Below are 13,904 nucleotides of genomic sequence, written 5' to 3'. Positions count from 1 at the left end.
AGAGTCTGTTGTAAAGTTGAGTTTTTTTGTAAAGCCTTTATCACRGCAAAGACTAAAAACAGTCGCATTCATTCGTGAATGCAATTTCCTAAATGGGACGTTTTTTAAATTTATTTTTATTGTTTACACAAATTATTCCTGGGACGCTTTATTTCATTTAACAAAAATGCAAATCATGAATGATTGATACAGTAGCCTATATAAAAGTATCGAAATATAGGCCTAAGTAAATTACGKCATTAGATAATAAACAGGATACGCTTTTAGGCCTGCAGCTTGATGACGGTTATACAAGGCTGCTTTACAAAGACTACTAATGATAATGACATGACTTATTATGATGATAATAATAAGATTTCTTACATACTATAACCATATACAATTTCAGTAGCACATGTCTTCTGGTGATGATCATTGCCATCCCTATGACGTCCACAATGCATTAGTCCACTCAGATAGGCGCGAATCAAAACAAGGGTCTTGCCGACCAACAGCATGTCGGCCAAACAATCAACCAGTCGACTAGAAAGAAAAACAAAATGGGATCAGCCCGAGTCCATATTCTTTAAATGGAATCRAATAATGTATTCCTTGCTTTTTAGACCGTTGAACTCAGCAAATGTACTCCCCCCAAAACAGTGCTAAGATCAGTTTCTTATCCAAGATGAAATTCTAATTACATTTCTTAAGTCTGCGATAATACAAGACCCCCACAGCAGTCATGGCGCTGAATAAATATAAAAAACCCGAGGCTACCTGCAAAAAGGACGAGCAGTAGCACTGTAATACTACAAAAACGGATAGAGTAAAAATACATGAATAAATGTCCTGCTGATAAATTATTCATTTGTGTAGCTTCCAGGGTTCCACAGGAGTGGTCACAGTTAAAGCAGCCCCAGCGTTCTTCCAAACAAGATACACCGGGGAAGCAAAGCGCCAGAGGACTTCCACAGGACGAAGACAAATCTGGAACGGACTACTGATTTGGCACAACTTAGAGGATACACACTGTACACATGCTGGCTGCCAACACAGCATACCCCCTCCTCTAACTGTAGTACAAACACAACAGACAGACCCAACTGTCCAAACGAAACAAAACACCAACAGCACATACTTTGACTACACCTCACACCCATCAACACACAGTAGGGATTCATATTTTCCCGAAAACTCAACCAAGTTTCAATACTGGGACTAATTCATATTCATCCTGAGAGTCCCTGGAAATACTGCAAAAAAAATCAGAAGTACTCATTTAAAGCATTTAAAACCAAGATATGGTTCATAGGCTGAGGTTCTTCCAAAATAAGATTGTCGCTGCGGCACGTTGCCGGTGTTTTGCCGAAAGCCTCCCCCCTGCCAGATCCCCCCCCCTTCTATCTCGGGACTGCAAGGCCTGGCACACTTCTGAACCATTTTGATAGCTCATGTTGACCAGTAGTATTTGACTCTABCCACAAAATTAAGGAAATTAGAAGGGGGGGGGGGGTTCAGCAAAGCCATTTTCTTGTGCCTGCCTAAACCCCCCCCCCTCTAATTTACTTAATTTTGTGGCTAGAGTCAAATACTTTCTGTGGCACACACTACTGGTCAACATGAGCTACCAAATTTATTCTGAAGTGTGCCAGGCCTTGCAGTCCAAAGATAGAAGGAGCAGGAGAAGGAGCAGGAGAATTTCAGCAGGTAAGAAAACTAGCAAGCAAGTCGCAGCAATGAACAATTGAGTGTGTGCGCGTTCACGCGAAGGGGGGATTCAGGCAGGGGGAGATTGTTGGCATAASACTGGCTTGGCTGCTCCACTACGTAAAGATTTCACAGCAAGTGAATACTGATATTTAGTAATGAGTAACTTTGATTACCAATGACATTGTTGTGAACTACGAAACAGGCCGTTCATAAATTCCCAGCGTTATCATGTTCCTCAATTAATTCAGCACATTTCAGCGGTAGGCCTAGGCTATCTCGACACARAGCGCACCCGGTGTAGGCTACAGCGTTGTCGAATYGTACAAACTTTGTAACGGCAGTCAAACAAAAGTCAAATGACCAAAGTTGCTAAGCTTGCTAGACAACCTCCAACTGACAGAATCCCCAATTTGACAAAATCGAGTTGATTACACAGATAGCAGACCAGCTCATGGGAAAATGGAGAGTAMATTGTTTAAATATCAAGGCATCTTAACAGGGACCAACTCTGTTTAAAAAAAAATATCCATATCTACTCTCATATCGTTTGTTGATAACACATTCTCTACCGAAGCTCTCATATGGGCAGCAATACGAGACAGCGAAGAGAAGCAGGGGAAATGTTATAGCGGTATTTTGACATGCATAGGCGAGACGTGCTTTGATGATGCAATTTATGGATTACGGAATAAAAGTTAGAAGTTCAGGATTTTGGGTTTCAGTGGGATTGGGACAACAGGAAAATAGCCTAGGCTCTAGAAGGCTACTATCTGAGTCAATAGATAAATTAAACACTTGATTTAGGCTACATTATTGCATGCTAAATTGTTCTGATCAATGATAGATGAGCAAACAAATACATTAGGTATCACTAATCCAGCCAGAGATCAATTAACCAAATATACAGACAGATTCCGTGAAACAAAATCACATTGATTGATTATCAGACAAAATCACAGGCTTTGGGTCTGAAGTAGGACAGTCTACTTCACGAGTGAAGTGCAAAATCCACGTGTGTAACATGCTAGCAAAATGTTCAGATCAGCTAATATGAGCAAACTAGAATAGAGGCTGTCGTTTAGCACTCACTTCAAATTTAGCTAACATTTTCCCAGCCTAATTTTTACCAAATATTCAAACGGAGATTCAGTGACAACAAAAATCGGACATTTATTTATCTAGACGAGTCCTCAACGCTTGTCTCAGAGCAGCGCTATCCCAATGAAAACRATGCTGAAATTAGAATCTAGGTGACCACACTACTATTGCTTAAAATGAGTACAATGGTTGCATTTTACTTTGTGAGTTCGTATTACATACACCTTGATAAATATAGGTTAAACACAACCATAGGTCAAGAGCCAGACCAACATGATACAAGCACGCCTACAGACGTCATAAMGACGTCAGTGAAATCTCATTGAGACAGACAAACAAACACGCTCCTACCCGTGATAGTATTTGAAACACAAACACACCCATGAACATAGAAAGCAAGTGGAGGGGTGGCAAACATGCATGAACAACTTTGGGATTTGATTCAAACGGTATGAAAGAAGCGAGACACTGACTCAGGGAATAAACGCTGTGTGAAAGGCGGGAGGTTAGTCACAGTTTTGCTACCAGTAATGGCATAAAGGTGCGCTGCTACATTAAAAAGGGTCACTAATCCCCCAGATAAAACGAGCAGCTTCTTCAGAACCTTGAAACCGAATTAAAAGACAGCTCGTCAAATTCCGGTGTCACTGTGCCTATGGCTCTACAACGTCGCTTCCCCGACCTCCCTCCCGCTCTCACCTTGAGAGAACGTTGAGTCTAGCGGGCAAGCGTCAAGACAAACAAGAAAGCAGAAGCTCTGGTAACAAAGTGCTGTCGTGTCACAACTTTGTGGAAATAAACATTTGAACCTCGGAATAACACCTGCCGAGCAGCTAACCGGAGTAAGACGCGCAGGCGCCGGATTCCCAGCACAGGCCTCGTCAAGTCGCYTAGATCCCGAAGATGGGGTTGCCTCAACACCGCAAACCAGGATGCAGTTTCAAAATACTGTACAAGCGACCATTACCGTCGGCATCATTTTACCAGACAAGGTCAAATTCTGTCGTTCTGCCCCTGAACAAGGCATTTAACCCACTGTTCCTAGGCCGTCATTGTAAATAAGAATTTGTCCTTAACTGACTTGCCTAGTTAAATAAAAGGTTAAAAAAAAATTWAATCATGACAGATGAGAAACCACAAAATCCCTAGTCACAAAACAAAAACACAGAGTTTAAAATTGTGGGAAACGGTCCTCTCTCAGGCTGTGAGCCACCGCTGACTCACTCAACAGAAATTTAACCTCAAATTACTTTCACAACGAATCATAATGGAAGAAATGGCTTCATTACCTTCCCATGAAGGCCTATAGCTTACGTCTGCGTTTGCACTAATTGGTAAACGGCCAGGCCAGATTCCATATGTATAGCGGATTAAGTTTGCAGAGCTTAAAATTATTTAAAAACACCCGTTTTGAATCCGTTCTCATTTCATTTCCAGGGGGTGGGGAGAGCGGGCGCTAGTTCCTTTCGTCCAACAGTACCACCAGCTGCACTTTACAAACAATCGTATTCCCCTTATCTGAAAAGGAGGCCATGTAGAAACTCATGAATAAACAGAGAAACAAACTGCAAAGTTAAAAAAAAAAGTGCCCTGATAAAAAAAGTGCCCAAAATAATTCTATATTCTCCCCATCCATGCTTGGCATACAGTCTCCTCCATAAGACCAGGTGCCACCCACTACATCCACCACCACAACTCCACCCCAGCTCTCTACCCCCTCAGTGTTGGGTTGGCTGGTGAGGTGGGGGGGGGGGGGGGGGGGGTCGCTGGAGTGTCTGAGCAGCCATTGTTGCCGGCATCCAGGGTTCAAAAGCAGGAGAGAAAAAAAAGAAGAAAAAAGTCATGAGCAGCCTCAAGTAATGATTGGCTAAGAGGAGAGATCTAAGGGGGAGGGACGTGGGACTGGACTTTCGGTGCTCAGAGCATTGAGGAGAGGAGGTTTGGGATGGGGGGGGCAGAGCAGCCATATGGGGGGGCTGTGTCGTCAACAAGGCAAAGGCGGCGGCTAAAGAAYCAGAGCAAACTTTCACACAAAAGGGCCCCTCTAAGCGCCTAGGGCAGCAGAGCCTTCACACCCACAAAGGGGAAGTCAAACTAACCCATAAAGTACAAGCTAGGAGCACAAGCCATTACGACCCTCTGCCACCACTTAAGAAAAACACTGTCTGATGGCCAGGCTCCTACTTTCTACCAAACACATCAACATTCTTCAGGAACGTATATATATATATTTTTTTAAAGGCACCCCCTTTCACAAATGACTATTTGAATATCAATACAGTGGAGAGAAGCGTTTGTTTTCACTCCCGTGGTGGTGAAAGGGGTCAGTGTATCGAGGACAGACGGTGACGTAAACTATCTGCCGTTCTATTGAAGTACTGCCAGGTGGTGGTGGAGGTGGTGTTACATTTCTCCTGGGGCCATCAAATGTGCCTTTCCTGCTGTAAAACTACCCCCTGGTGGCTGTAACGCCCYGAGGGAGGACAGTCAGGGAAAAAGGAAGCTAGTTACCCTAGGCCCCAGTTCCTGGCCAGTGTCCAGGACAGAAGTAGGTCATGGTTATTGCCCTACGCTGACGAGATGGGTCGGTCATGGGTTTCAAAACGCCATGTGGGTCACMGAGAGTCATTCAGGTAGAGCGACGAATCCCTGAGATGACCATCCCCCTCGCCCATAGCCCACCTCACTCACACACACACAGCACCAATTGAGTCCACGTAGGATAACAAGCATGCAACCACAGCCTATTCAAACTGACCGTAAAGCGCGTGCCAACTGGGCGAGTTAGAGCAGCCTAACAGTAGGAGATCCCYAGAAGACAATAGAACAACATTAGACTACAGGAAGTGCTTTACGGAATATAATTTCCAGTGACCCACATGCTTCTCAGCCAGGGATTCATCGGTTGTAGAGGGATTCTTAAAGAAGGCTAAATCTAATTCCAAGTAATTACAGTCAACGGATACCCAGAGAAATACAAACACAAGTGGGCTGTCACTCAGAATGTAGGCCGTGAAGCGCTACACGAAACCAAGAACAACAGTGGTGCTGAAAGAGTTGAGGAAAATATTACCTCGGGAGAATGAGGAGAATTAAAAGTAAATATGCAAATCGCCAGCGAGGTAGAGAATATGAGATGCTCTGAACGGTTCTATCCCTGCCACGGCATATCCGTGCCACATAGTAGAGAAAGACGAGATGAACAAGCTTTCATGCACTAAACGAGACAGGTGTCAGAACTCAAAAATCATTTAGCTTCCATAATGTAAATGCCAGGTCTTCCGACTGCCTCTGAGCTAAAAAAAATAATTTAAAAAAATCTATGGACAACCAATCACAACGTGTCTCAATCATGATTTTTTTTAACATGGAACCAGCCAGCTTACCGGTCTCACTCAATTTACTTCACAAAGAGCCAAATCAGCTGTTTAGCTTGATGTCTTAGTGTCCTTTGAACTGAGCGGTTAGCCTGCTAACTTACCTCGAGCTGACATGGTAAACATCTGTCGTTCTGCCCCTGATCAACTGTTCCTAGGCAGTCATTGAAAATAAGAATTTGTTCTTAACTGACTTGCCCAGTTAAATAAAGGTAAAATTAAAAAAATAATACCTGCCTAACTCATCACTTTAGCGGAGGGGGGGGGGGGGGATGCGTTTACCACTGTACCCCTCCCACTTATTAATTCATGCCTCAAGCATTCCCTGACAGTCCGGGAATTCATTTCATTTCCCACCTTGTTATTTTGTACTTTCAATTACTGCTGCGTGATTTGCCTCCGGTTTTGGAGAAACAGTAGGCTCCTAAATGAAGGGAATGATCCACGGGGGGCAGCCCCGGCACTCCCCTAATGCCCAGATCGATTTTCATTCGGAGTGAAACACTCCCGATTGATCAATCCCTCCCCACCACTAGCCAAGCGGAGGCGGCTGGACTGGGACKGAGCCAGTAAAGCCCAGCTCGGTCGGTCTTGCTCAGTTTCGTCCCGCCTGGTCTCTCAGCTGCCGCGGGTCAAGAGCCACGTCGTCATGGTAATCCCCGTGGTGACAGTGGGCCACCAAGAAGAGCCTCGCCTTCGTCACTCAGCCAGGCACAGACAGAGTTCACAACCCATCCTCGCCCCGCACACACAATAACAGAGATGTGCAGACACGCAAACACAGATGCAAAGCAGACCGACATATCAGCGTGATCAGGAGCAAACCCCACACAGAGTTGGGGCCGACGATCATAGAGTACAAAGCCTCGACGACTGAGATTCTGATTGTGAGGGAACTAATTCTACACTATGTCTGCTTGTCTCAAACTGGCTCACTAGTATCCGACAAGACAAGCACTCTGCATGACGTGTGAATAACTACAACACTTCACGGATATTTTTTKTATTTTATTTAAAAGGCACATAAACACGTCGAGGAGAAATTGGATGAATAGATTGACAGATGAGATCAAACAYGTCCACGCCGGTGTAGGCTAGACTACATCTTCCACGGAAATAATCAAACAGCGCTAATTAAGGCAAACTAGCATTCCCCGCTAATTTCCTGCTGGTCATTAGCATATTGTGGTGTGATCATGGCCCAGTGCTTTATTTAAGAGAGAGGAGGACGATGAAATATTCATGATGTATTAAATCTGACAAGAGAAGACAAACAACCGCGACCCGGGGAGCATGACACCCCCGAGTATCAGGCCGTGGCATGCAGCAAATGACATGTTCTGTGTTAACCTCCAGTGCCACGTCCACTCTAGTATCATGCCAAGATCTGTCCAGAGAATAACTGCCGTTGACATGTGAAAATGGTATACATAATGCTATTTTAAAACATGACAAGACGGGGATGCTGTCTTTGCTTGGCCAGGTTTGCTAATTAATCTCTGGCACCGTGTCAACAAAATGCCACGCTCTGCGTCGTAAAAGGAGGAAATGGAAATATGGCAGCAAGCCATCGTCGCCCCAAATCACATCAGTGTTTCCATTTCATTCTGATAGCACGGAACGAACGAGAGAGAGCACAACGCAGCGTGGCCAGCCCCCCCCTCTTCAAGAGGATTTACTCAAGTGGGAACATTCCTGCTGATGACGCAGTTGCGAAAATGAAAATGCACCATCCCTCCGATCCATCCCTCGGCCTGATATTGCAGCCTTGGGGGCTTCATACAGGAAAGAACACAGACACATAACCACACACATACATTGGTTAACTCTTACACATGCAGTGCACACTCAAAAAACACTCGGGCTCTCATAAAAAACACCCCATTCAACTGATTGGAGGAGTCCCTGGAGCGACCTCGAGATGTGGCGGCCTGCTAGTGAAGTGGCTAAAGTACAAAGTCAATACCGGCCGACAAAACTGGTTAACTATTAAATGGGGGATCATGATCTAGCCGTCTGCTGGGAAAGTTGTGAGGAGGAAACAAGTAATACGCCACAGAACTCAGAGGAGGCATGTTGGAAAGTTGGGACAGTTTTCATAGCTTATGATAGAGTACTCTGATATAGGCTGTAATGTAACTAACAGCACACACACCGAGTACACCCAACAATAGGAGCACCTTCCTAACACAGAGTTGCACCCCCTCCTTTTGCCCTCAGAACAGCCTCAATTCGTCGGGGGCATGGACTCTACAAGGCGTCGAAAGCGTTCCACAGGGATGCTRGCCCATGTTGGCTCCAATGCTTCCCACAGTTGTGTCAAGTTGGCTGGATGTCATTTGGGTGGTGGACCATTCTTGATACGCACAGGAAACGGTTGAGTGTTGCAGTTCTTGACACAAACTGGTGTGGCTGGCACATACTACTCTAGCGGTGAGTGGGTACATTTTATTTATTTTTTTAAATCACTGGGGAAGCCAAGCCAATAGAAAAGCCATATTACAACCTGTTGTGATAATTGCGTTTTTGCTCTACAACCCATTTGTTCAGACACCACTGTGAGACACCATAATAACGTGACAACAGCAACAAAAAGACAGTCACAGTGGCAGAATAAATTCAACTACACATACGTTTGTTTCACCAGAGAGCAAAATGTGTCCGGTGAAGTCCACAAGCAAATACTGCACGTAACAAACAGTTATGTGACCTGCAGAACGGTCAAGCAAGTCCATGTTTGACCGTTTACCAAACTACTGATTTAGAACCACAGAGTCACCACAAAGACAACAGGTGTACCGTCTCCGCTATTCCGGCAACATTTCAACTTAAAACACCAAATCAATAAGGCAATTTGCTTARTTTAACACACCGAAAAAAATGTAGTCATGTGGCTGTCCATGGTACTGATTTGTGTCCGACTGTGTGTGCTTGTGCAAGTAAACATTTTATTTTTATATTGACCCACCCTACTCGTAGACTAGTTGAACACCAACGCCATCCTCCTCTCTTTCATGATGGCAAAACGGTCTATGGCTCTGCCATACAGTACACGTTGTTTTCATTGGCTACCTAGCTAAGCGGTTTGCTAGCCTAACTTCCTCACATGGGCAACAATGAACCAGCTAAGTTGGCTAGCTAGTTAACGTGAGCCTACTAGGCTACATCAAGGCTACATATTGAACTTCAATCATCTCAGGCCAGTGGCACAATATACGCATTTATGGTAAGATCAGAATCAGTCATAATCATTGGCCTGTACAGAGAATTAAGTCAAAGCCACAAGTCTATAATCTCCATCCGTGGCTTGGGAAAGGGCCAATTTAGCAAGCCAGCTACTGCARGACATCAACAAAAAGATACCAGAAAACAGACATTTGTCTGACGATGTTTTGCTTAGGATGTGTTTTGATTGGTGTGAAGCCAAATCTAAAACTGGCCTCCCTTTGGGGGCGTTATGCTGCACCAGGACAACCAACCGTTGACCTCAGCTCAAATTATTTATTATATCAAGGTARGCCAGATGCTTGCTGGCATCAATCAATCAAATGCTACATCGACAACACGTCATACTCTTTAATTCCAGACAGCATCAGATACATGGGCTACACATACTGAGACAGAGAGGTTCTGTTTCACCTCACTCGGATGATTTCTCCGATGAGTTTCAGCCACCTGCGAATTGACCGAAAATTCTGAAAAAACAGACGAAAGACAAAATTGTATAATTTTTACTTGTCAAATATTTGGCGTCCATGAGGAGACGCCAATGCTACTACCATACCCCATTCAAAGGGCACTTAAAATATTTTATCTTACCCATTCACCTTCTGAATGGCACACTGACAACCCATGTCTCAATTGTCAAGGCTTAAAAATCCTTCAACAGTGCCCAGGGCTACCAGGCACTGCCTGTGTGTGAACGTGTGTTTAAAAGCCTTCCAATATCTGCTGCTCCTGCCACATTCCTCTTAGAGGCTGAAAGGTCAGAGGTCAAGAGTGGAAAAAGGTTGAGATGAGGCACCATGTTGACAGTTCCATCGTTTTACAGCTCTATGGACAGAGGAGAGAATATCTAAAAAAAATTATACACCACTGATTGCGAGACACTCTCTGGCTGTGAAMGCAGCGCATAGAGTACTCACCAGTMCAAGACACGTCAGTGCTAACCTGAGCAGTCGAGAGACAATTACCCAGAATTTAGATAATGGATGACATTTCTACAGGTGACACGAGCCAAAAGCATCACTCTGGGAGAAGAAGAGCAGATTGCAAGGGCAGATGAAGGGGAGAAAGATGACAAAATGGACAAGCACTTGTGGGGATGTTGTTAAAAACATATTTGCAATTGGCGATGTGTTATAGGGCAGTGTGTTCTCATTTCACCGAGTTTCGGATCATGAAAAGTTCAGTTTTAGTTAGATTTCCCTTTGACCAAACTAGGACTATAGATATAGTAGGACTATAGATATAGTGTGCATCCCAACTGACACCCTATTCCCTGCATTACTTTAGGCCCAGGTCAACACAAAGTAGTGCACTACATAGGGATTAGGGTGCCATTTGGGACATAGGGCTAGTTATGGCCCCTCACAAGTGACTGGTAATATTTACACTTCAATGGAGTACTGTTTCATCCAATCTCTCACTTCCCTGAACTTTTAAACAGTAACNGGGGGGGGGTGAGTTATCACATGCCTGAGTTTACTGAGGATTTAGAGGCCTATTCAAATCAGAAGTAGGCAACGCAGCCTAAAACAAACCTGTGTCAATCTCTGAGAAATAAACGTGGCAATAAACTTCCATGACAAAGTTTCCTATCATGGTTACAATGGGATGCCTGTCCTTTGGGTGATTTGACTTAAAACTGGCATCATTACGACCCAACATGAGTTGTGGTCTCCACCATCAGTGATAATACACAAAGCACAACCCTAGCCTACTATCAAACTAATATGGCCATTATGATGAAAATGATTTGGGATGTAGGCCAGGCCAGGCCTTATTACATTAACAGCAATACACAACATTATTCCAACTGATTTGGCTAATAAGTCTAGGCCTAATAAATGTTGTGCTTATTCATTATAAATGGGAGTTTATAGCAGTGTGATGCAATGTCACACACACCCACAGTCCACATTGCTTTATTCCGTTAAAGTATACTGCAAATAAAACGTTTCAGTACATATCCTCGTTTGGCTACAATATCAGTGAAATGGGTTCAATTCCTGTGTAAGGGGGGCGGTGTCCGGGGTGATTTAGGCAAACCCGGGAAAAGGTCATTGACAGGCTGGCTGGAGACGTTTTTGTTCACGCTTGAAAGGGAGCGAGGTTAGGGGGTAGGCCAGGAAGAGAATCATAAACCATTTCAGTCCCTGAGAAATACAGTCAATGGCTTTGAATGCCAATAAAATGAGTTCACAATCTGCTCACAAAACACACACCGTGCCGCACACAATGGARACCCTCAAGGATGCACGCAAGGATGCCCAGTTTTGGAATGGTAAAGGACACCTATTGTAAACTCTTATGAAGACCAAAAGGTGGTCACTTTTCATTTACACAGTGGTAATATGACCGAAACCACACTTATAAGTGCGTTTTAATCTGTCAACACATCATAACTTACTTGTCATATTCCGCGTTGTCCTTTTCACAGCGTGCGTCCTTGTGTTTCTGCCAATCCTTTCCGTGTTTGCAGGTGGTGAGGAGCACCACATCCTCCTGGTTATGGACRTGATATAAGGCATTCCTCGTGTCTGACCCTATCCCTGTAAGGTATCGCTTCCCCTTAAACACAAGCATGTATTTCCTGAAAGGTGGGATGGAGTTGTACTTTAGGTACCCCCTGTCCCCTCCGGTCCTAGGGTGCTCCTTGGAGAACAGCGGGATGGACACGTCAAAGTTGGGCCTGAARWTCTCGGTACTGATGCTGGCCTTGGCCAACATGGCCTGGCCTATGTCGAAACCYAGGTCTTCCGTGTAGTCCGGCCATGTCCCAGAGTACAAGTTAAATATGAGGTGGTTTCTGCCGTTGTTCCAGAGATGAAGGTTCTGGACCTTGGTTTTGAGATTGTGCACGTACTGCGGAGACAGCGAGTCCCGGTCCAGGGTGTCCAAGCTCAGGATGAATARACAAGCTTGACCCGGGTCAGTGGTGTAGAACCTGGATCCCTCAACAATCGACAAAATATTCTGGTAACTTTCTGAGATTTTCTCCCCTTTCTGCTGGGGGTAGACATACACTTTGAAATCGTTCTTTTTGCATGCTGAGAAATCAAAGCACGAATCCATGCGACATCTTTTGCCTTTGTACACACTTGTATTAACTTCCCTCTTCTGCCTTGGCGATATGTGAATGTTGTATTCCTCGGTGTCCGGTTGATCCCAGAGTAGGAATTGTTGTAAAGGTTCCGAGAAGTGTGGCCACGGCTGGTCGGGGCGATATCCATTGTGGCTACGGTCATGCCGGTTTCTGCCCGAAGATGGAAGTTGTACACCTCCAAAGTAGAACAGTAGACTTAGACATGTACCGGCGGAGAGCAGGATTAAATATCGTTTTTTGGCCTGCATGTGTCCTACGAATAGGGGCAAGGTGTTTACAAATAAATTCGAAGTGGCCAGAAGTTAGGCTCTCACCACCTCCAACTACACCCCTCTGCCATCTTCCAGCCCGAAAATATTTCAAACTCGTGTCTTCCCACTTCTTCGTATTCCGTGCCCCAATCCAGCGATTGATCCAGAGCATGTGGGCGATTTTAAATGCGTTTTCTCCCCCTTCCAGTTAGTTTGACCATTTCACTCCCTCGACCAAGTAAAAAACAATCAGATATCCTACGCTCTCTGCCCCTCTCGCTCCCTCCCTCATACAGCCAAGCTGTATTCAAAWGCTAAACTGCGCCCGGTTAGAGGTGCCCGAGGCTTTTTATTAGCCCTTTACCCTGCGAGAGTAGCGGCAGGGGTTCATGAGGTTCCCTGCCTTGGCCAACACAGAAAAGGTATCCCACGTTTGAGATGTAMAGTCGTTAACACGCCGGCTGGGATTTAAAGCAGTCGGTGTGGCGGGTTTAGATCCAGAGGTCTCGGAGTAGAATTCGTCTTGTTCCTCGCGCTTTCTAAGGCGATATTTCACTCCATGGTTCCATAAACGAACGAGTAAAGCGTAGTAGAACAAGAGCGGTTCATCAGTGCAAATGTAGCCTCACAAATCCCTGCATTTCTCTTATGTTTTAATCTCCAGACAGACCTCATACACGCAAAAAAATAATCTCATCGGAGAATAGGGCCTGATATAAACGAAGAAACGAACGCAACGATCTCAAACAGTACTTACAATTACAATGTGCCTTCGCAAATACATTGCAATTGTTACCGATATGGGATTCCTTGATCCTAGTGTCCAATTTCCAAACGCTCAATTGTTCCGATTCTTACTCTGTAATGTTCCAATCCCGACACGATGGCAGCAGACTTGACGTCCCATCAGTGTGTATACGCTTTTCTCATTGGTCTATCCTTGGGGCCGGAAAAGGCGGTACTTCGAATGCACCCATTCACAACTGGAGCGCTCTCGCCGAAGAATTTAAAGCACGAGTGAAATATCGAAAACTATCGAATACTTTGCGCAAAAAGTATATATATATATTTTCTACAAATGATATTGCAAGTAATGATTATAAACTGTCACCACTGTCTTGAAATAACTAGTTTGAAGTTATTTCCTTTAGTAGAGGTTGA

At 44.5% G+C, this 13,904-nt stretch overlaps 2 protein-coding genes across 2 annotated transcripts in view; one reads left to right on the top strand and one right to left on the bottom strand.

The window, feature by feature from the left end:
• The window catches only part of LOC111955132 (exostosin-1b), a 98,165-nt gene extending 84,531 nt beyond the window's left edge, over positions 1 to 13,634 (bottom strand). Inside the window, exon 1 of the mRNA XM_023975230.2 lies at positions 11,797 to 13,634. Coding sequence (XP_023830998.1) covers positions 11,797 to 12,740 — 944 coding nt within the window. The 5' untranslated portion in view covers positions 12,741 to 13,634. The remainder of the gene's footprint in view (positions 1 to 11,796) is intronic.
• aard (alanine and arginine rich domain containing protein) overlaps positions 1 to 13,904 on the top strand; it is a 348,357-nt gene that overhangs the window by 194,058 nt on the left and 140,395 nt on the right. The window lies entirely within an intron of this gene.

This window comes from Salvelinus sp. IW2-2015, linkage group LG30 (assembly GCF_002910315.2).
Source record: "Salvelinus sp. IW2-2015 linkage group LG30, ASM291031v2, whole genome shotgun sequence".
NCBI lineage: Eukaryota > Metazoa > Chordata > Actinopteri > Salmoniformes > Salmonidae > Salvelinus > Salvelinus sp. IW2-2015.
This window is presented reverse-complemented; position numbering and strand designations above follow the sequence as displayed.